At 33.1% G+C, this 23,998-nt stretch overlaps 7 protein-coding genes across 7 annotated transcripts; 3 read left to right on the top strand and 4 right to left on the bottom strand.

Annotated features, from left to right (window-relative positions):
* Window positions 1-899: 899 nt before the first annotated feature.
* Window positions 900-3,401, top strand: LOTGIDRAFT_175039 (hypothetical protein; the record flags this gene model as incomplete). The annotated part of the gene is made up of 2 exons (XM_009055146.1): window positions 900-1,340; window positions 2,886-3,401. 2 exons carry the CDS (start codon window positions 900-902, stop codon window positions 3,399-3,401), a joined length of 957 nt encoding a protein of 318 aa, XP_009053394.1.
* Window positions 3,402-3,726: 325 nt separating this feature from the next.
* On the bottom strand, window positions 3,727-5,113 carry LOTGIDRAFT_175038 (hypothetical protein; the record flags this gene model as incomplete). The annotated part of the gene is made up of 4 exons (XM_009055145.1): window positions 3,727-4,078; window positions 4,277-4,526; window positions 4,672-4,864; window positions 5,024-5,113. 4 exons carry the CDS (start codon window positions 5,111-5,113, stop codon window positions 3,727-3,729), a joined length of 885 nt encoding a protein of 294 aa, XP_009053393.1.
* Window positions 5,114-6,905: 1,792 nt separating this feature from the next.
* LOTGIDRAFT_175037 (hypothetical protein) lies at window positions 6,906-9,317 on the bottom strand (the record flags this gene model as incomplete). The annotated part of the gene is made up of 3 exons (XM_009055144.1): window positions 6,906-7,132; window positions 7,361-7,486; window positions 9,146-9,317. The coding sequence occupies 3 exons, from the start codon at window positions 9,315-9,317 to the stop codon at window positions 6,906-6,908; spliced, it is 525 nt and encodes a 174-aa protein (XP_009053392.1).
* Window positions 9,318-9,803: 486 nt separating this feature from the next.
* LOTGIDRAFT_175036 (hypothetical protein) lies at window positions 9,804-11,133 on the bottom strand (the record flags this gene model as incomplete). The annotated part of the gene is made up of 2 exons (XM_009055143.1): window positions 9,804-10,046; window positions 10,537-11,133. The coding sequence occupies 2 exons, from the start codon at window positions 11,131-11,133 to the stop codon at window positions 9,804-9,806; spliced, it is 840 nt and encodes a 279-aa protein (XP_009053391.1).
* Window positions 11,134-14,865: 3,732 nt separating this feature from the next.
* Window positions 14,866-16,086, top strand: LOTGIDRAFT_175035 (hypothetical protein; the record flags this gene model as incomplete). The annotated part of the gene is made up of 2 exons (XM_009055142.1): window positions 14,866-15,225; window positions 15,883-16,086. 2 exons carry the CDS (start codon window positions 14,866-14,868, stop codon window positions 16,084-16,086), a joined length of 564 nt encoding a protein of 187 aa, XP_009053390.1.
* A 3,129-nt stretch (window positions 16,087-19,215) lies between these two features.
* LOTGIDRAFT_144346 (hypothetical protein) lies at window positions 19,216-19,476 on the bottom strand (the record flags this gene model as incomplete). Its single annotated transcript, XM_009055141.1, has 1 exon — window positions 19,216-19,476. A coding segment is annotated over one exon (261 nt), but the record flags the coding sequence as incomplete, so codon positions are not given.
* A 2,684-nt stretch (window positions 19,477-22,160) lies between these two features.
* On the top strand, window positions 22,161-23,049 carry LOTGIDRAFT_175034 (hypothetical protein; the record flags this gene model as incomplete). The annotated part of the gene is made up of 2 exons (XM_009055140.1): window positions 22,161-22,296; window positions 22,640-23,049. 2 exons carry the CDS (start codon window positions 22,161-22,163, stop codon window positions 23,047-23,049), a joined length of 546 nt encoding a protein of 181 aa, XP_009053388.1.
* Between the last annotated feature and the right edge of the window lie 949 nt (window positions 23,050-23,998).

Raw genomic sequence — 23,998 nt, 5'->3', positions numbered from 1 at the left:
AAAGAAACAAGTGTTTGAAAACTTTATATACGCCCACTGGCAGCTTTGATTTTGAATAAAGATATTTAGCAGTACAGTAACAATCACCAGTATGAAATATTCAACTTTGAGTCATACACTTCTTTTGAACTCTTTTGGTTGATACTGAATAATATTGAGTATGAGTTATTGCCCTCTCGAAAACATGTTCAATTTTAAACTCTAGAAGACAAATATTCAATCTTCTTCTGAATAATAAAACCAAGTTTTGTCAAAATCTGGCAAGAATCATGCCTTCTAGAGTTTTTACGAGCTACAAATTAAACGAGTTTTCAAGGGCAATAACTCATACTAAATATTTTGTATTTTTCTGATTTTCAATACGCTTTATCCTTGGGTGATAATAAACACTCAAGCCAAATTTCGTCAAAAATCCGTCTAGAATTGTGCCTTCTAGAGTGTTTACAAGCCATAAATTGAACGTGTTTTCAAGAATAAGGGCAATAACTCATACTCAATATTTTTCTGATTTTCAATAGGGTTCATCCTTGGGTGACTGCGAACACTCACAGCAAGTTTCGCCAAAATCCGTCAAGAATTGTCCCTTCTAGAGTGTTTACAAGCAAAAATTTGAACGCGTTAGTAGTATATGAGCTCATAGATTGGTCGCATTTTTCCACATTCCATTTCATTTCATGGGAAAAAAGCAACCAATCTATGAACTCCCAAAAAAAAAGACCTAAATTCCCTATATTTCACAAATTCTTACAGCAAAACATCCTACATTTCATAAATTCTTACACTTAAAAAAGACCTTCAATCAATTTCCTACATTCCATCAAAAAAAAGCATATTAAAATAATGTAGAAGGGGGATAACTCTTTTTTGGAAAATTTCTACTCAAATTTTAAACCTTAAAAATGGCAAATAAAATACTAGATCCAATCTTTAGATTATACGATCCGATTCGTTATTCATTTAACAAGAAAAAAGAGGATTATATTATCATCTCACCGACTGTTGGTTCTAAATCCCAATTGAATGATGGTGGTAGAATTACCTTCGAAATAAATTCATTATCGAATTGGTTGCTTCTTTCCGATGCTTATTTCAGATGCGATTTCAAAATTAAAGATGGAACTCAGAATCAAGTACCACAAACTAATACAACGTTAGAAAACAATTTCTTTCCATCTTTATTTAGCGAGATGGTTTTGGAAGCTGGTTCAAATCCGATAGAAACAATCAAACACCCTGGGGAATTCGACACAATGTTGAAAACAGTTTTATATCCTAAAGATTTCGATTCAGTCTCAGGTTGGATACCCGATGTTGGCGATGGAAGTGTTTTAAAAGAACCGGTAAGAAATGTTGCAAATGATGCTGATTTAGATAGATTTCGGGGAAGGGAGGGTTTGATTCTCCCGAATGTACAGGCCTAGGGTGGAGCAGACACTTTATTTAGAAATTAGGATTAAGGGTCTTGATATTGAGTTTTCATCTGTTCTTATTCTGATCTGAAATTAGAAAAATAACTCGCCCTATGGGCGAGATGTTTAGTATCTGTTATGTGCTGATTGTTTTTAGTTTACTATGAACAATATTATCATTTAAGTTCTTATTTTTTGAATATGCAACTATCATTTTCTGCTTATAGACATGGGGGAATTTCTCTTGAAGGCTCTTATAGTGGGCATGAACTATCTTGCTTGCTCGATTGCTGGTTGTATTAAACGAGACAACAAAGGGTGCTATGCCTACATTATGATGAATAATTAGTCCTATAGGTCTTGCTGTATTCAATGTCTCAATCCAATGGGCTTCCCTAGATTGACGGAATTTGGTAGTTTCATCTTCGGGCAAGTCAATTTCTATACGCTCAATTGGGATTAGGGTGAGATCGTCTATTGAATGGTCGTCGAGGTTGAAATGATTAGAAACAGGCTTGTCTTTCTTTAATTTGATGTCTGACCTATGAGCATTAAAGCGAGTTCGTAAATTATTCTTAGTTTCTCCTACATATTGTCTGGGCATTTCTTGCATGAAATTAACTATATTACCATTCGAATGTTCACATGTTAGATGTTCTTGGATCGGGTACCTTTTATTCGTTTTTTTCCTTTATTAATTAAAATTTTATTTTATTATTTTTTTGTAATTTTAATTTAATTTCTTTTTGTCATTATTATTTTTTTTTTTTTTTTTATTAATTTCTATTTTATTTTATTTTATTTTATTAATTTAATCTTTTCACTTTGGAAATTTTCGATTAAAAATTTTCTCTATTTACAAAAAAAAACAAAACCTTTTCCCTTCTTTGCCTCGGCTGCCATAGTGTTTTGTTTATCAAGTCTCTAATACTCCATTCATTTTCCGCGAGTTGTCTCTCTTTAATTATTCCTTGTTATTCAAGACTATTTTTGGTTGTCGAATAATAAAAGAAAGTGGGTGGATCTGAAAAAGGATTTAACGAATCGGCGGAAGGGCGTAAAAAGGGTGGATACTAGTACAACCATAACTGTCCAAAGGTTATCCTAAAATGTTGAAGGAAAATGTCAGAAATACCGGAGATTAGGACCGTTGACAATGGTTAAAATTGACGGAGAAATGACACTAACAGCCATCAAAGAAGCATGCATTGATGAATTTGACATATCTTCAAGAACTCATGGATGCGATGTCATGGCGGGAGACCTTCTCTGTCAGAAATTGGCCAAATAAAAAATCTGAACAAAGTCATCCACGTAAGATTCTTTCTTAATGATTCGGATAGTAAAAGAATCCACGAAAGAGAAAAGCCAAGCCTTCGTATAGAAACCTCTAATAGTAGTACTAATAAAAGTATAATTAGTATTCCCTCCTCTTCCACCAAGTCAGAAATTAAGTATCCTGTATCTATTTCACAGTCTCAAATGTTGAAAGTGGGAAAATTAATCAAACCAGAGTTTGCTGAAATGGAGGTGTTAGATATCAAAATGGAAGAATTTGACATCGCAAAAATGCAATGGACGCCTTTAAAAGATGTGAAATTATCTGTATGTAAGGAAAGCTTCGCTAAGGGTGGTTTTCGCGCTGCATACAATGCAACGTCCCTTTCAGGCCTCTGCACATCAACCAAATATGTTGTAAAGAAATATTTGCCAGAACAAATTCCCAACATACTAACTATGTTTAACTCTTTAGAAAGCCACACACGAAAAGCGGTGCAGATGAATTCCTTGGCTGCTAATTTTGCCCAGAGTTTGAAATTCGATTCACCACCAGAATATGGTCCCTGTTTCACATATAACCCCGTATTTTTTGGAAAAATGGCAAAGGATGAATGTATTACCATGGAAAAGCACATTGATGGATTATTTGCTAAGTATATAAATAATACAGGACATATTGTTGCTCAGGCAATCTGTCATCTATGGCAATAGATTATTTTGTTGAACATCATGTTTGCAATAAGTATTGTGAAATGTTGGGACTTCAGAAATTGGACTAGATATTAAATAATACTTTTGAAAAAGACAACAGTTTTTGCCGTGCTGTACAAAAATGTCTATCAGTATTTTGTTTTATGTTTAAATACTCTTGTAATAAATAATAAGAATGAAATAAAATTGTTTTTTAGTAAAGCTACAACAATTAATGCAATTTTAAACAACAAATTTGACTTATAACCGGTGAATCTGATGACCTTTATTAAGCAATGATTTGAAATGATCTGAACATAATCTGTGCACAGTTATTGAATTTAATCTACTTGAAATGCTCTTTTAAATATTTATAAGCAGTATCAGCATCAGAAGAGTTTATTTCATTGCTGTCTACGTGCAGTAAACATTTTTGTTTAAAGTCTTCAGTAAAGTAGGGTGTTGGTTGTTGATAAACACCTGATAATTCAGAAACCTCTTCAAGCTCATTCACTGACATGTGAAAGCCGCAATTTCTTCCACCATATTTCTCTGGGAAATGGTAAATGTGCTCGGGTACACCCGTTGGAAATTCTTTTCTGTCATTCTTTCTGGATCGGTGATTATTCCACACACAATCTTTGAATGTATCTAACTTCTTTTGAATGACAGGAATGTAAATATAAGCAAGCAGTTGTCTGTAAAAGCAGAAAGCAAAAAACAATTAACCTAGGAATTATTTCAAACATTTGCAGCTGTTTCATGCACAAAATGATTTCTTACATATCTAGTGCAATGTTAGATGCTTAACTTTCCTGAACAATAAGAACAAAGTGTAGATTATTATGGTTAATTAAGAAGATGTTAATATTTCAAAAACTAACTGAAACTGATACCTCTCAATTTTATTTGATGGATTATATGCACCACTTTCTAAAAGACTAGAAAGTTGTCTCTTAAAATAGATCTCTAATCTGTGATGTAACTCCCTCCAGAATCTTTCAATCTTATTTTCTGTTGAAGGACCATAAAGGATGCAGTCTGTCACATCCATATCATCAAGTTTTTTATCCAGAAGATAGCAATGTATTGTTGTCAAATCCCCGGTCTCTGTACCTCTGTCTACTCTTAATCGTAGAGGCAATCCTACAAAGTAAGAAATTTTACATGTATGATAATACAATTTTTTGTATATTACTTTGCTGAATTCTTGTGCTTTAATTAATTTAGTACTATTATATATCTCCTTTGAAATTAGGATTGCAATTTAAAGCTTATAAATATTGCTTACTTTCTGTTTCAAACAAATAATCCATATAATATCTACCAATAACCATTGGATCATTATTAGTTGTAGATATTCTCAGGAACTGTATTCTACCACTGAAAGTGTCCTGACCACCATATACACATAAAGGAAAAGTTGACTTTTGAAAGCCACACAAATTATCATGGCCATCTAAAGACATTGTGAAATCTGAACCCTAAAATATGAAATATGTTGTTTATAACACATTCACATACATGTATTGGCCAATCCACACCCATGTACAAGAAACTTTGTAACACATTGGTAATTTAATAAATTTTCATGAAAACCATAGATTAAATTGTAGTCAATCAATTCTAAATTGTATTCATACCTCCGAAAAGAAATTCTTTTCTCTTCTTAGGCGCTTTGGTTTTCCAACTCCACCTCTTTCTTTCAAACCACTTTCATCGATTTCTCCCATGACTGCATACACTAAGTCCCTTAGTCCACATTTAAGTGGTGAATCTGTAATTATAATAATTATTTCAATGTTTTCTACTACACTGCTTATTTATAGTAGGCCTACTAATCTTTATATGTCATGGGCGTCGGAACGACTTTTTCAAAACTAAAAGGAGTCAGACAAGGTCATTTTTACCTATATAGAATTGATATCACCCCTCCCCCCCCTACTCAAAAATTCCTTCCGACGCCAGTGAATGTTGGCCAAGATCTTCAAAATAAATACGAACAGCCCAGAAAAAAACATCATTAAGAAAACAAAATAGCATATCCAAAAAAATTTTCTGGTGCATAGCTCTGTATCCCAGAAGTTTTCCTGGTCCTGATAATTCTTTTTCGACAGCCTCCTTTACACTTTCGTAGTCAATGCTGTGGTCAGTGTATTTTATACCAAAATAATTCAGTCTGCGATCAAGAGATCTAAGACTCCATGCATATTGAACAAATCTGTCCTCAACAAAGTCTAATATTTCTTTACGATGCAACCCTGTATCCACATACGATGTCAGCCACCGCTTTAAATCGGCATCGTTTTTCCATTGATCATTTCTGCGTGGTAACATTTCATTCAAGAAACAAAATATAGTCATGAATAACTAAATAAAGAAAGACAACTCGCGGAAAATGAATGGAGTAAAAGAGACTTGATAAACAAGACACTATGGCAGCCCTCGGCTTATGGCAAAGAAGGGAAAGGGTATTTTTTTTTTAGATAGAGAAATTTTTTAATGGAAAATTCCCAAAATGAAAAGATTAAAAATAGAATTTAAAAAAAAAAACAGAAATTAAAAAAAAAAAAAAATATAAAAATAATAATGAAAAAAAAAAATTAAATTAGAATTACAAAAAATATAATAAAATAAAATTATAAAATTTTAATAAATAAACAAAAAAAAATTACAAAATAAAGAAAAAAAAAATAAAAGAAATTAATTGAAAATGAAATGAATGAATAAAATATCTCAAAAATAATCTTTAAAAAAGTAAAATTATTCAAAATATAAGTAAGTAATGATTTTATTGGCTATGGCAGCCATAGTCCACCATAATGGACCAACGTCATATACAAATATACACCGACACCATACACGGTCCGGCCAATTTGCCGGCTCACAAGATACCAGAGGGTAAGTTGCAATGGACATAAACGCATTCACGCATTGAAGTTCCAATCAGTCATGTTGCCAAATGGAATAATTGGAAACATGTTTGGTCCAGTGGAAGGCCAGCGTCACGATTGTTTTTTGCTGCAACAAAGTCGGTTAATGGAGAAAATTGAATTGAACATCGGACGAGATCGGAGACCAGTTTGCACTGTATGGAGACCCTGCCTACCCTGTGAGAAATTACTTGTTAGCCCCATACAAGGGGGCGAATCTTACAGATGCTGAACATGAATTTAATTCCCTCATGTCATCTGTCAGAGAATCAGTAGAGTGGGGATTCCAAAAAATTACAACAAACTTTGCTTTCCTCGATTTTAAAAAGAACCTGAAAATCCTATTACAACCAGTTGGAAAATATTTTCTAGTTGGAACACTTCTGACAAACTGTCATACATGCTTGTATGGATCACTAACTGGTAGTTATTTTAACTTGGAACCTCCCTCTTTAGAGCAGTACCTTGGATTTGAAGCAATTCAGTGATGGAAATTAGGCGCATTAAACAGCGGTGATCTAAATTGAAATTGAAATTGTTTGAGCATCTGGTTTGAATCATTTTGAATTTTATTTTACAAATTGTACATATTTTATTTGTTCATTGGTTTTATTAAAATTTCAAGAATTGCATCATCTTTTTTTCTTCGGACCTCAGATTCCTTCATTTCCATATCCAGTTGTTTCTGGGACAACTTGAGTTCTTCTGACCTCAATGCAAAGTCCCGATCATTTTTCTCCTTGAGGTAGGCAACATAATCAGTTGATGTAGAGGTCTTCTTTTTCTTTTTAGCACTAGAAGGCCCTTCATTTGGTTTATCTATAGAAAAAATAAATATTTTTTAAACAGCATGAGAAAATGGTGGCAAGTTAATTTTTAGACCTTCATTAAAACTCCACAATGTGAATATGTAACCTGTTCTTACAAAATTAAATTCAATGCATGATATTTTTCATGCGGCACGAAATCTGAATTTCAGGAGTATGTTGCAATTTCGATGATGTGAATATAATTTGTCATTTCAATCTGCACTTTAAAATAAAATACCTTTCAAAGAATCCACTGCAATATTCCTCACTTGTAGACCTTCTTCGACCTTCCTTTTATCTGCTTCTTTCACCTTTGTATTCTCTCCTAACTTCTTTTCCTCTTCTTCTTCTATCAGTGCCCGAGCTGCAAATAAAAAATAATTTAAATTAAAAAAAAAATACCCTTCCAATAGCCCGAAAAATATTGCCTAATTGCAGTAACCCAGATCACTTAGGTAGAGGTAACTTTAATAACAAATGATTTAGTTTGCAGCCCTACATAGATCGATTTCTATTGTGTAATATATCTTAGCACTTTTTTAAATCCAGAACATACATTTTACTACCGGTTCTTAAAAATAATACTCACGCTTTAAGGGAAGCCATTTCCTCTTTTTTAAAAGCATCAAGTAATGTTCGAAGGCGATCTTTTGATGACCTCTCTGTAACTCTCTGCATCTGTTCTCCCAGTGTATCTGTGATGTACCCATTCACGACTCTGACAATTGCGGTCCATGCTTCTCCCTTTTTTGCTCCCACCATCGAACATGGCGTCTGTGCCAGATACTCCCGCAGCATTAGAATATCTATGGCTGGTCTATAACGAAATGAATTTTTCGTAGGTGGCATTTTCTGAAATGAGAAAAATCCCAAAAAATCAATAGACTTCATATAGGCTGATCATGGGTGGATCCAGCTTTTTTGCAAAGGCGGGGTGAATATTGTTGAATAATGAGCGTAGGTGACAAATTTTCATAAGCCTATAGGCCTATTATGTATTATATATATAGCCTATCCTACGTTCGCGCACATACACAGTAGGCCTATAGTCTCTATTCTTTTTTTATTTCTGACATTCTAATATATATGATACAGACATAGGCTTACATATATGGTTAGACATCACAGGTAGAGACGCTCTATATGCTGAATATGTTGAGTCACTATTTTTTGACAGCAATATGAGCTACGGTATCTGAAGTGTTCATATAACTACCAAACCTTGGAATAAATTATCATAAACCTGCACAAAAAGATGGAATATGTGTACATATTTACTTACGATTCTAGGCTCTCTCAAACGTCGTCACGAATGGCGCTGTACGTTAACCGATTATGAAGTACGCATAATATTGTGACGTCATACACAACAATGACAATCGTATTCGTAATCGTGAGGTTGCGAAACGTCTCTAATATGTAGCCATTAACGATTACCTATCTGAATATGGGGGAAGAGCAAATGGTAGAAACAATATTGAATTCGAAGGTAATTTGAATCTGAACAAAATAAAATTGATATTGAGAAATAAAGAGTCAAGTTTATTTCAGTGTGGAAAATTCATTAAATACTTTACTAGAATTTGATAAAAAAAATATATAAGGAATTAACATACACAAAGCTAATATCGAGAATGATATCGATGTGATAAATATTTACTGCAATTTGATTTTCCAATAAGCACAAACGTCAAATTATTTACAGCATTCCAACATTCACTGTACCGATAGGATATAGAATTATAGAGAAACCATTTCAAACAACGTATTCGTTTATGATTAAAGATGTAAATCTGGAAATCAAAGATGGTAAAAATAGGTTTATTGATTTTGGTAAAGAGGAAATTGTAATTCAACTTCATTTAAAACAAGAGTTAAATTTATTGTGTAATTACTCTTCATTCTCTTCTTGAATAGTTAGGTAAACGAAATCATCAAATTCGTAGTTTTCATCCATGTTCAATTCTTTTTCGTCGTTGTAAGGATACATAATTCCTTCACTATTTGGTGGCTTTCTCCTTACGAGATTCAGATAACGTCTTTTGATTATAATCATCCTTTGGAATAACTATTCCATTTGCGAAACTTTTTTCCCATTTTTTCTTAAATTCATTCGTCACATCATAACCGTTAGCTAATTGATTATAATCTTCTACACTTATCTTATCCTTAGAGTAACCCTTATACGTTTTCATTTCTTTTAGAATACCGTCGAAAGTTAGAATGATATTTTATTTGATTTTTGGCGCTAAATATAAACCATATATAATTCCCCTATCACCGTAATCATTCTTTCCTTTTCAATATTCATTTTCAGATACCAACCCAGCTGCATTTAATTTATCCCAATTGCTATATGAAATGTATAAACTATCAGTCTCGGTATAATATATTTCCGGCTTGTAAAATCCATCTATTACATGAATAAAATTATTCATTTTTTTTTTACTGTGAGATAATACGAATGACCCCAATATAGACTAGGTGTTAGATTTAGGAGGTGTACAGTCAAATTCTTTTTCTTCTTCTTCTTCTATCTCAACGATGTATTGAGTCTCATTTAATTTTTTTTTTTTTGACATGTGAATCGAAGTTGACTTTTAAAGTTGCTTCACTCCATAGATATCTCGATGTAGTTATATCCTTCTGAATAGATTTGCCATACAAGGAATTATATATTACTACTCTCGAGTTCTATGTAATACATTACGAATTTCATCCATTTTAACTGTTGTAAATGATTTTCTGTCAGTAGAAACTCTTCCTCCTTTAATGGATTGTCTGATAAAATGTCTTGTAAAAGGATGAGTGTGTGAGTAAACTTTTTCTATATTTTCTTTTTCAGTAAGTTTTGGAACCATTCTAGTAGTTTCATACCATTCTTCAACCATTTCTTTATGGTAATGATACAAATAATACCAACCCTTTAAAGATAAAGATGGAGCCGTTAGATTATTAGAAACATTTTGGAATACAGCGTCTTTCATAACTTTGTTATATTTTATCAAACATGCTCCAAGACATAGGGTGTCTTGTTTCGCGTAAGGTTCCCATTCGTCTCTTAAAGATTCCCAATTATCTTCGATGTATTTTGCAATATCGATATCAGTGATCTTTCTCAAATTCATTGGTAGATTAGATGAATTTCCCCATGCCGCCAAACAAGATTTTTCATGTTGATAGGAACATATGAAATTAATATTTTGCAGATAATTAGAGTTGCCAATTATTTGTTTTTGTCTTTTCCATTTTTCTGTAAATCTTCATCGGTGAATGAATTAGTTAAAGGTAGAGATAGAATAACTCGACCCGTTACTAGTGTACATTGTGTTAGTTTTTTTGCATTTTTAAGCACGATCCAGTTATAAAAACCGCTACCGTTATGAGACATTAATGTTAATCTTTTTTATCTACTTCTCCTAATCGTTGCAACATTTGATCGATACAATCTGTTCCTACAAATATTCTTACTATATTCATTAGTTTATTGTAAAATTCTTCTGGAATGGGATCAGTTGGTTTTAAATCTGGAAAGAGATGATTTACATCATCCAACATTTTTCTTAGTTTTTCCAAATTAACTAAAGTGCAGGAATAAGGAATTGCTTTATTCGTTTCTTTTTCGCTGCAAGTTTCGTAATCCCATGCGTATAAACAATCATCATGAATTGTTGGAAAAACATTTAGTTTTAGAGGTGAAACTTGTGTTACTGCATTATCATCTCTACAAGTTCTCCATTCGTTTTCATCGTAATTATCTTCTATTTCTGTAATACCTAAGCTTTTCTTATTTCTTCTTATGAGACAGAAATGTGATTTATGTAAGTACAATACCCAATCTAATTCCTCGGATACTTTCTTTGGTCTATTTTGAGGCATATAAATTTGAAAATAAGTATTAAATTTCTTATTGAATTCAGTGATTCTAGCAGATGTCATAACTCCTTTTCTGTTTGATTTTTGAAAACTGTTGATGAAATCGTGAAATTCTTTTGTTATATCTATGTTCATGATATGATTTACGCACTTTATAAAACAGTGTCCATCGCTTGGTATGTAACAATTTATACCAGCATATTCATTTATCTCTTTGAGTAGGGAGAAACCACTACCCTTTTTTGATCTTTTTATTGTGGGACTTTGCTTTCAGCAAAGTCCCAGTTTGTTATCGAAATGTCAAATTGTTTTTTTTTTTTTTTTCAACTTCTCTAGACCTTCTGTAGTGGCGACGTGTTCCTTAAATATGTATTGGAACATTTTTGCAAAACCGGAATTGCCACAGTTCAACATGTGCAAAAAGTCGAAAATCGGCTCTAGAAGGCGTATTTTTGCATCGATTTTCTTCGGGTTTTCATTTCTACAATCTACCTGTAATTTCTGACCTGATAGCACTTAAAAATTTCACATTTCGAAAATTCGTAGCATACATTTTTTGGCCGAATTTCGAAATTTTTGGACCATTTTTCAGTTTTTTTCGGATTAATCTGAAATTTTGATAAAAGATGCATGTCACTAATGTAAACCATTTGACGTATTCAAAATTTTTGCGTCACTTCCGGTTAAAGTGGAAAATCGATTTTCACTTCCGGTGTGATTGAAATATTTCAACGAAATTATGTATATCGTTATTAATCTTAATTCTATGGCCGATTTTAAAATAAAATTTAGTCCAAAAAAAATACTTCGGCCGCCATCTTGATTTGATACTTTTTCATAAAACTCAAAATGGGGCTTCGGGGGAGAATGGGATTGGTCAAATTTTTATGTTGGTGTATACTTTAATCGATGGCGACAAAAATGTTGGAAATGGATTTTTGAATTTGACTTTTGCTTTTTTGCAACTTCCGGTCGAATTTTTTTCAATTTTTGAAGGCTTGTATCTCGTGACCTTGACCTTTGATGACCTTGACCTTTATAGGATCAAAGGTCATTGACCTTGTCTTATCATTTGATACTTTGACCTTTGACCCCAGACATGTACTTCCGGTTTTATAGCTATCCGTAAAAAGCCAAATTCGCAACTTTGGACTGCTCTAACACGTGACCTAATTAACCTAGAGGGTTAATTTTTTCGGTTTCCTAATGTTCTTCTCATGCACTTTACATAGATATAGAACAATTGCTTTTTTAAAGCAAAATTGAAATTCGTGATTTTTTCAAATTTGAGTTTTGTTTTACCATATTTGTGTCTTTTTGATCTTGGTGTATGTATTTCTTATGACCTATTTTATGTAGAACCTTGATATTTGGAATACAACTAGACACTTTGAATATGAATTCACCTACGACAAAAAAACTTATGTGGGCGTGGCACATCCGGGTTGAATTACTAATTGTTTACATTTTGGGGCTGGGGCATAACTCGCATAGGATACGTTTGTTAAAAAAGGGCCTTTGCACACAATTACCTCATCCTTTTGGCCAGTTTGTGTTAACAGCTCAGTTGTTTCAGCTTTATAGTTCCAAAAAAGGAACGGGTTTTAACATATGGATATTTTCATTTTTCGATTTTGACCTTTGTTGACATTTGTTGACCTATATCTTTTGACCTGAATAATGTAGAAGCTTGAAATTTAAAACACAACATAATATTTGGAATATCAATTACCCTATGCAAAAAAAATTAAGGTGGGCGTGGCACATTTGGGTTATATCACTCATTATTGATATTTTTGGCTAGGAGCATAACTCGCAAAGTATACGTTTGTTCAAAATGGAACTTTGCATACAATTACCTCATATTGTGAGCCACTTTGTCTTAGAATTTCGGTTGTTTCCGCTTCTTAAATCAAAAAAAGGAACAGGTTTTGGAAATTGAAAATTTTCAATTTTTGACCTTGACCTTTGTTGACCTTGACCTTTGTAGGATCAAACGTCATTGGCATTGGCTATCTATTTGTACTTTCATATTTGCTGTCCTATGTCAACTTCCGGTTTTATAGTCGTGTGCAATTAGAAATTTTGATGACGTATACCTCTTGATCTTGACCTTTTTAGACTTTCTTTTTTACAAGATCAAAGGTCATTGACCTTGGCTATCTGCTGATACTTTCATTTGTGAGGTCTGACGTCTACTTCCGGTATTAGAATCTTCTAAAAAATGAAAATTTCTCAACTTTAGACTGTTCTTGCGCTTGATCTAATTATCGTGGAAGGATGATTTTTTTGGGGTCTTTTGCAATTTGCTACATTTGCAAAGTCCCACTCTGTGCCACGAGTGGCTCTAGTTTCTTTTCTTTTTGGGTGTGAATTGATGGAAATATTGGAGAGTATTCCTATAGTGCGCATTTCTGGGATAGACGCGAAATAAAATGGAGCGGATATCCGGACGTCAGCATAGACAGTCTAAACTCTTAGCAGTGTCTCAATTTTGTTACGCTGGAAGATTAGGAATTCAATCATACAAAATCTAGGTATGTTCTTTGTTTAATTTAATCATAAGACGACAGGGTGGAATTAAGATATGTTATTTGTTGTTTTTGAAAATATAAATTTCTTTTTGTTTTTATTCCAGACACAAGTTTAATAGATACCAACATTTCGTATCACAAAGAATATTTACACCATCACAGGCAGTTGGGGATACAAAGAGGCCAAGAACTTTGCCAAACTCTGTGACAAATATCCGAGGTTTCAAAATTGTTTATACAGATTTAGAAAGAACAAGTGCTGAAGAACAATCGTTTTGGAAAAGGATATAATTCATGTGACGTGTATATACTGATTCTAAAGGAGCGGTCATAACCTTGAAGTATATTCACCGATTGTGTAAGAGCGGTCATGTGACATAAAGTATATCTACCGATTCTCTAGGATCGGTCATGACCCTGAACTATGTCTACCGATTGTGTAAGAGGGGAGATAACCTGAAGCATATTCACCGATTCTCTATGAGCAGGCATGACCGTAAAGTATATCCACCGATTGTATAAATGGGGAGATAACCCTAAAGCCTGGTCGTAACCCTGAAGTATATCTACCGATTCTGAAGGAGCGGTCACAACCCAGATGTATATCTACCGATTGTGTAAGAGCAGTTATAACATTGAAGTATGTCTATCGATTCTCTAGGAGCGGTCGTGTGGTGAACATTACCAATCCCAGTAGAAGTGTATATCAATATAATTGTTTATGTTTTATATTTTCTGTATTAAAAATGTGTAATTAATTTTGTAAATGTATTTATTAAAACCTAAATCTTACTTTGGTTTCTTGATATTCTTCCTGGATTTCCATGGGGGTAAATGGTTTCAAAAAATAGGGTAAAACCTATCTTTAAAAATGGCAGAAAAAAATTACAGATTAGATCCGATCTTTCAATTATATGACCCAATTCGTTATTCGTTTAATATCACCAACCGTCGGCTCTAGGTCCCAACTAAATGATGGAGGTAGGGTCACTTTCGAGATTAATTCATAATCGAATTGGTTGCTTCTATCTGATGCCTGTTTCAGATGCGATTTCAAAATTAAGGACGGAACTCTTATCAGAATCAACCCCCACAAACCAACACAACGTTAGAAAACAATTTCTTCCCATCTTTATTTGCTGAAATGGTTTTGGAAGCTGGTTCAAATCCCATAGAAACCATCAAACATCCGTTAGAATTTGACATAATGTTGAAAACAGTTCTATAACCAAAAAACTACGATTCTGTTTCCGGATGGATACCCGTTGTTGGTGATGGAAGTGTTTTAAAAGAACCGGTAAGAAATGTTCCAAATGATGCAAATGAAGATAGAATGAGAGCTATTGCTCGAAACACAATAGAAAGAGTAGCAAGGGCAGTAAATTATGGATTCGACAAACGAGTAAATCAGTATAATTCCATTGATAATAATTACGTAAATTGGAAATTATATCCTTTATACGGTCTTTTGGAACACAGAAAAGTTTCCATAGGGTTACCATATAAAATTCATCTACAAAGAGAAATCAATGATGATAAGATATTCTTTGGAGAGAATGCTTCAGATGCAAATTTAGAAATAACGAATCTCCAACTTTACATACCCGTAATAACACCATCAATTGAAGTAGAAACGAGAATATTCAACATGTTGACTAAAGATATTGAAATAGCTTTTCTTCGTCGTAACACGGTAGGTAGCATGACTTTAACTAGAGAATCAACTACATGGCCAATATTTAACACTATTAAACCAGCAAGATATTAAATGGTTGGTTTCAAGATCTTACCAGATTCTCAAACGAATAACAATAATGTCTTCAGAGTGGCATTGAACCAAAATCAAAATCATATAATCCATAAAGTTCAAGTAAGATTGAATAACAATAATTATCCTAACCAACCTTTAACAATTAATCCAACCACGAGGGCTTATAATGAAATCCACCTCAGTTTGAATATGTAGATTTTGCAATTAATCACCTTATATTCTGTTTTGATCTATCAGCTCATCAAGAAGATCTTTTCAAAACAGGGGTGAATATAAATATTTATATTGAAAAAACACAAGGAGATGTGACCGGTTATTGTTTATTATTGGAAGAAGCAAAACATCTAATCAAAATATCCGACAGACGGATGATTCGTATAGAATAATCATAAGAATTACCCTCTTAAAAATAAAACCAGAAACTTTAGTAAAAAGAATAATAGAAGCTATCGAAACGGAATAACCAACTACAATAACTTACAATGGTAAAAAGATTAAAATATCTAAAAAAAAAAACTTATTTCTATATATAAACATTGTAAAGTCCGAGATGATATAGATTTGGAAAAAATTGACAAGAGTGTAAAGGATGGTGGATATTTACCTTTGATATTTGCTGGACTGGCCGCAGTTGGTGCAACTGCTCGTGAAGCGGCTGAAATATCACAAGCCATCGACGCCAAGAAAGCAGCTGATGCTGAAAAAGTGAAAATCGTAGACAAATATGGAAATGGAAAAGATAGCACAAGTTTCAGGAGTAGCAGATACATTAGGGACAGTTAAAGAATTTGGAAATCGATTTAGTGAAGAAACCAAGAAACTGTTAAAAAGGGATTAAGTAATCTAATAGATAAAATCGACACCGGAGAAATGAAGGTCAAACATAAGGGGAATGCCATAGTTTTAAAAAAAATACATTCTGGAGAGGGAATCTTTCTTTTAAAGTATAAAGGAGATGGAGTAATAAAAAGATAGTGGACCACAGCCATATACGCCCGTCACGGCATGCGGATGGTAAAAACGAAACATCCTTTTAAGTTTCATCAAAATCGGTTGAAAACTAAAAGAGTAATAGCATATTCAAGATTTTGGGGCAAGGGCAATAACTCTGCTTCTAACAGTCGAAAATAGCTCAAATTCGAACTTGATCTTCGTTTTATGAATATGTATACACATGCCGAATTTCATTGGATTCCATCAAAAAATCGAGTTTTTAGAGCGTTTACAAGCATATGTTGACGGACGGACCGACGGGCGGACAGGGGTGCCGACAATATACGTCGAGATATATATAGAGACGCGTGGGCGTATAAAAATGGGCAAAAAATTTACTCATTCAGAAATATTTCCTAGTAACCCAATGCTTATGTGTATATGCGGAAGCTCAGGTTCTAGGAACCATATTATCAATTCCTCAAAGATTTAGAATATATACCAAAGAAAGACGTTCAAGACATATTTAAATATTATGAAGACAATGATGAGATGGCGGAAATAAAAGATATCTTAGATACATATATAAAAGAATCCATCTTTCAATCCAACGGATATAAAAGTTGTTCTTACGAAAAATGTTAATGATTTAGATTTGTCTAAAGTTGAAAGTGAGCGAAAGAACTTAATAGTGTTTGACGACTGTGTAGCACAAAGAAATCAAGCTGTTCAACAAGTATGGAAAACGTGAAGAGACGATAACGCAGTAACACAGGTGAACACAGGTTTCACCTCTGAAACTAAACATGTTTTCAAGTATAAGTGATGCTGGGTTATTTGCTTGGGACTGTGAAACATATTCAGAAAGTGAAACGCGTAAAGCAATTCCTTATGCGTGTACGTTAATTTATTTAGAAAAAGTAAGAAAAATGTTAGACAGAATAAATAATCTTTTTCCAGATTTAAATCCTACAGATAATGTTCCAGAAGAATTTTATGATAAACTAATGAATATAGTAGAAATATTTGTAGGTACAGATTGTATAGATTGTCAATATGATAGAAAGAGATTAATATTGATTTCTCATAACGGTAGAAATTTTGATAACTGGATCGTGCTTAAAAATATAAAAAAAAACTAACAAAATGCCCTTTAAAAACACCCAGAGGAATTCTATCTTTACCTTTATCTAATCCATACACAGATGACAATTTACAGAAAAAATGTTTACAAATCATTCATGTATTCGATAGTTTATTACTGGCAGAGCAAATCACTTGCTATAGCCTAAAAAAATAAATACATGAATACATAAACATAAATATTAAAGAATAATGAGGATCAAACAAAATGAGAGAAAATAGACGAAATGACAGACAAATAAACATATAGACATATGTACATAATTAATACCCATAAGGTCACCGTCGTGGAATTAGAGAGTTATTAAGGATTTCCTTATTTCAAATGCTTTTATAAGGTATTTAGATAATTTAATTTGATGCTTGGGTTTAGTGTTACTGACAAGACATATAAATTTATGGATTGATGGGAAATACCAAAATCTTCGATGGAAATATTTGCGACGTAAAGACACGTAAGCTGGACAACAAAGTAGGAAGTGATATTCGTCTTCAATAGAATTCATTCTGCAGCATAAGCATAGTCTCTTCTCACGGACAGTGTTAATATATCGGCCAGTTTCAATCGCGAGTTTCATGGTACCACTACGAAAACGAGATATTATGAATTGGAATTTGTGCTATAAAGTATTACAAAGGTATGAATCCATTACAAAAATATGTTTATATAACTTATAGAAACGAAGTCTACTAGAAAACCACTCCTGGATGAATATATCTTTAATACAGTTGATAATGGTTGTTATAGATCGTGAATTAAGCGAATTTAGGTTATACCATAAATATGAGAGACCCAATTTGTCTAACATGTTTTTGACATTCCAAGCCCAATTACGCTTGTTTTTATTGGCATCTTCCAATAAGACTGAGTAGATTTCCTGCACTAAGACATTTTGTGAATTAAGTATTTTCATCCAGTAGTTAGTTATGCGTATTTTTCTTAGGATTGTGAGTGGGTAAAATTCCAATTCGCCTAACAAGAACATGATAGGAGTGTTCTTACCAACGTGGAGAGTGTAACGCATATAATCATTCTGAACGCCCTCTATATTTTTGCCTGGATGGAACCCCAGATTTCACGAGCGTAGTTCGCCACTGAACATACCAATGATTGGTAAAGCTTACATTTGATGGGTATTGAGAGGTTAAAACGATTAGTGATAGCAATTAGAGACCCCAAGCCTTTTCTTCCTTGGGCTGCTATTCTTTTTTCTGAGTGTGAATACTTTCCATTATCGGACAAAAGAATTCCTAGATATAAATATTCCTTGACAATTTCTAATTGGTTACCAGCTATAGTAAAACTTGTATTGCTAGTTAGACGGCCTCTATGGAATATTACGACTTTCGTTTTGTCAACATTTATTTCTAATTTCCATTTTTGACAAAAGTCGTAGAATTTGTCTAATAAGTTTTGAAGCGAAACAGCAGAATTTGCAAAGAGAGCGGTATCATCAGCAAATAATAACGAAAGTAGTACATAGTCTCCAAGGTGACAGAAATCAGGGCGATCATCGAAAAGTCAATCACGCAAATCATTAATAAACAATAAAAATAGTAATAGTGATAAAGGTTCTCCCTGTTTAACTCCGGTATAGCTTTTAAAGCTGTCTGATAATGACCCATTAAACATTATTAACTTCAGTATACATGGAAGATATCATTCGTAACATTTTACTACTAATGCCACGGGATTTTAATTTGATTAATAACAGATTTCTGTCAACTCTGACAAATGCTTTTCGGAGATCTATGAAACCACAGTATAATTTTTTGTTGCTATCAAGTGAGTGATCAATAATACCCGTAAGTACAAAACGCGCATCTACAGTGCTTCTATTTTCCCTGAACCCAAATTGAGATACCTCTATAGTTGTCTGGTATATGCAGGTTCCCCTTTTTCGGAACAGGTACAAGGAGGCAGTCGTGCCAACTGGATGGGTAGATACCATTGTCATAAATTTGATGGAAGATGGTTGTTAAATAAGGCAAGAGGAGATCGATAGTTTCAATGAAAAATTCACTATTAATTTGTTCTAATCCTCCACTTTTGTTTCGTTTAAGTTTTTTGACGGCTCTAACTATCTCATCACACGAAATAGCAGTGTCAAGGCTGTCTACATGTATAGTAGGTTCGAAATCAGGCAATAGAATTGAATTCGTAGTAGTAGTGCCATAGACTGATTTGAAATGATTTGATATATCGTTACATGTTAGTTTTGTGTTCGCAGTTTTATTGGATTTTATTGATTTCCAAAATTGCTTCGGGTTGCTGATAGATAGTTCACATAACTGAAGACCCAATGCTTTATTGATTTTGTATTTGGCTTTTCGTTTCACTTTGGAAAATTCAGATCAATATAAGGAAAAATGTGTCTATTTCTATCACTTTTAAACTTTTGATACCTATTACGCGAGGAACAGAAATTTTTCCTTGTGCAATTTTCCAACTTTCGTCGAACCAACGATTGTCTATGATTTGCCTATTAGATCCTTTCAGCCTCGACCTTTTACAAAATAAACTTAAGGAAATTTCATAAAAGATACCACTAAAATCTGTAACTAGACGATCGATATCACCAGAATTATGGCTAGAAGACACTTGTTGAGATAAAATACCTAGTTTACTTGTCACAAGTGCCCTAAGATCATCAATTTTGGAATCGTCCCACAGTGAAAGTTATAGGGTTGGAGTGTGCAATTATCTCATATGTTTGATCAACAGTAGATTTGTGTAGAGGCGAGGTACTCAATTCAAAATTTAGGACTGCATGGTCGGAAAATTCATTGAGTTCCAAAACTTTGAAATTACATAAGTTTGCAAATGATAATCTAGGAATAAGAAGATAGTCTATTAAACTAGTACCACAAGAGGAACAATAAGTAAATGTACCAGTGTCAGTGCCGAAACGCCCATTAGCTATCAGACAGTTGATAAGCTTTTTACCAAAATTATTGATAGTTGTATCTTCAGATACCCTGGGTTCGGGGTTGCTATCATAACAGTCGGAGATCGAATTATTGAAAATATCATTCAGTTTATCGTGGACAATAAAGTCAGGTTCATTGCTGGTGCGACTATTTAGGTCACCACATATCAAAGTTATCCCAATTAGAGGATATCTATGAAACACTTGTTCAATTTCTATAAAAATGTCATTTTCAAAAATATTATAGAATGAACTATATTCAGGGGGTATATACACAAAAATGATATAAACAAGAATGGTTGAATAACAAACGGTTGATTTTAAGTACACATAGGCACCATTTGCAGGAGTAGACAATATCAAGAAAGGCATCAAGGTGGAGTTTGTTAAACACGGCGAGGCCACCGCATCTAATATTATGTTTGCCAAATGAATTGAGATTATCTCTTGAAATAAATGTACCATCCGAGAAATTGGGTAAATTAGCATCAATCAAATCATCATTCTTCACACAGAAGAACTATGTCATATGGTGATACGAGATCTACGAATGAGTTATCTTTGATCACTGATTTTAGACCATTCACGTTCCAGCATAATACCGATATATATATTAGTTGAGTTATCTTCATTTGTAGGTGGCGACAGTGTATGTGTCGATATGTTCTTTCGGCTACTATAATCGGGTTGAGTTGAAATCTCAGTGGTATTTATATGATTAGCAGAGCTCATAGGTTGACTTGGACGGGCTCTTTAATAGAGATTAAGAACTGGGTTAAATCACTTTCGGATACAATAGTGGAGATAGTATTGTTAAAACATTTCACTTTAATCCTTCCGTCAAACGTCCAGCAACTATCAATGAGTTTTTCTTTGTATAATTCACGTACCTTACGATACAAACCCGAGCGCTACTTAGTTAAAGCCTCATTAATAAATACATTGAAGCACCTATTCTGATTAAATGACTTCAACTCCCTTTTCTTACCAAACACTAGTGCCCCACACCTATAACTCAGAAATCGTACGATAATATCACGACAGAATCCATTACGATAACGACCGACACGATGAGAACGGCCTATATCGTCTAATGAAAGCCTGAAGCTAGTCGAAGCTAGAAGTTCACTATTTCTAGAATGATTTGGTCAATGTCTTCTCTTTCTCTTTCTCCGTAGCCTGGTTCCGGGATACCACTAAATTTAAGACAGGTGCGACGCGAATATTGTTCTAAGACAGGTGCGACGCGAATATTGTTCCAAGTCATCAACGCGGTCCTCCAAGGCCGTGATACGACTGTTCAAAATTTCGGGTTGTAGGATTTGGCATTTTGATTTTTTAGTAGAGTTGATAAAAATATCTTCTGGGAGTGATCATCTTTCATTAATTTGTCAAGAAAATCAGATGTGTCAGTTGCACTGGCATTAGAATCACTTGTATCCTCGCGAGCTCTTTTATTTGCTGACTTGTCACTGGACTTTGTCTTCCCTTTACCCATGATAAATTGTTGTAGGTAACACCAGAAGTTAAATAATCAGTACTTACATGGGGTAAGCAAAGATGAAATTAGGCATGGGATTAGCGGATGAAATTCACAAAGAATTTAGAAAAACTAAAAACTTTTTGAAAGTAAAAGTGTTTGAAAAAGGTGAAATATGGTCAGCCGATTTAATTCATATGCCAGTCTGCCAGTCAAAAACCGACTTTTAAAAATGAATGAATTTGATAGAAGATTAAGAGATGTAGACAAGCATTTTCGCTTTCTTAAATTTAAATTTATATTCAAAATATTATTGAATGTGTTTTATCAGAATGTAATACAATTTTTTTCAAAAAAAACGACTTTTAAAAATGAATGAATTTCTCGATAAATATGGAACCGATACAACCACAAACTTTCAACTTATGAGATGGGCGAATGAGTTAAATATATCACCGTTTTATTATTGTATGAGAGATGAAATAAATGATCTGAAATATATGAAAGGTAAATTTTACGCGATAACAAATATACATACTTCCGATCAAAGACTCTGACTTTTATTTCTTCGATTCTTATGGATTAGAACCCAATGAAGAGATAATCCAATTGACTAATAAACCAATCAAATGTTCAACATTTCAAATTCAATTACCGGGACAAAAGATTTGTGGTCAGCTTTCACTTTGGGTTTTATATCAGTTGAGTTTAGGAAAACAGTTCGAAGAAATTGTAATAAATTTTACACAATAAAAATGGCGAATAAGTTTGGATTAGGTTCTTTATCTTTAGAAACCAGAAAACCTAACACAAACAACGTGGATAAATAAAGCGATACCTTACTTTGTAGATCAAATCGGAGACACTCTTCAAGGTGATTTAGATATGAACAATTTTACCATAACTAATTTAAAGTCTCCGGAAAACGATAATGACGCCGTTCACAAGAAATATTTACGGGAACAAATAAATTCAATTGAAGTAAATAAAAACCATTTAGAAGATAAAATAAGTAATGTGAAAAGATTCTTCAAACGTCAACTAAATAATAAAAATGTTGTTAATGATACTAAACTACAACAAGAGGTAAAAAGTTTTATTCAAAAAGAATTGGTCAACGTTGCGAATAAAACTGAGTTACAAAATTTAATTTCATTAATATCTAAATTAGAGGATAAGATTGCAAAACAAAAATTAGACATTCAACAATTGATAGATAACATTCCAGATGAAAATGAAGATACGTTTCAACAGAATTAAATGCTCTGGAAACTAAACTTAACAGTGAATTACAAAAAGAACTAACAAATATTAAAAAACAAATACAAAACATAGATGATAGTGAAATCAAAACCTATATTCGACAACAAATACAAAACATAGGTTTTGATTTCGCTATCATCTATGTTTTGTATTTGTTGTTGAATATATTTTTTAATAAGAGATGATGCATATGTTAATATATCAATCTCTGTTAGAAAACCAAACTTTCAGTTCATCTGAATAAGATTAATGATTTGAAAGAACAAATATCGTTAGTAACTGTAAAAGTTGTTATTAATAAACACCTACCAGCTTTATCAGAAATTCATTTAATTTAATTACATAAAAAATGGAACTCGAAAGTAGACAAAAATACATTATAGAAAAACAAAACGAAATAAAAGAAAAACTAAAACAATAGAGTAGAAATTATTCTGTTTTCAAAACATTAAGTTGTAACAGTAGGGATAACGGTGGCAACAGGCGTAACCGGTGGATTAATGCTTCCAATAATTGTCCCAACTGTATTAGCCGCGTTCACTGCCGTTCAAACTTCTACGGAGCCCCTTAAGCGCAATTTTCAACACTTTTCATTATTATTTCGTTTAAACGAAACGCCAAGATGCAAGCAGATTTGTCGTATTTGACAAGGAGTTCTCGGTATCATGTATCGTTATTCCTAACACAGGAATAATCCCCGACTTATTGTCCAAATAAACTGATGATAGTGTAAATTTATGGTATTGAGTTCCGTTACGTATATTCTGTAATGACCAGAATAATAATTAATATGACACGTAATAAGTTCAATAACGGCCCTAAGTCTTTTATCTAAAATGTGTATCGAAACATTGTAACAATTTGAAAATTTCTTCGTCGGTAAATTCAAAGAGTAATATCAGTTAGGTATATGAATTCCTTTGATGTCGCGCTGTTGTCAAATAAT

The sequence above is a fragment of the Lottia gigantea genome (genome assembly GCF_000327385.1).
Source record: "Lottia gigantea unplaced genomic scaffold LOTGIsca_234, whole genome shotgun sequence".
NCBI lineage: Eukaryota > Metazoa > Mollusca > Gastropoda > Lottiidae > Lottia > Lottia gigantea.
Note: the sequence above shows the minus strand (reverse complement) of the source record. Positions and strands in the feature narration are given on the sequence as shown.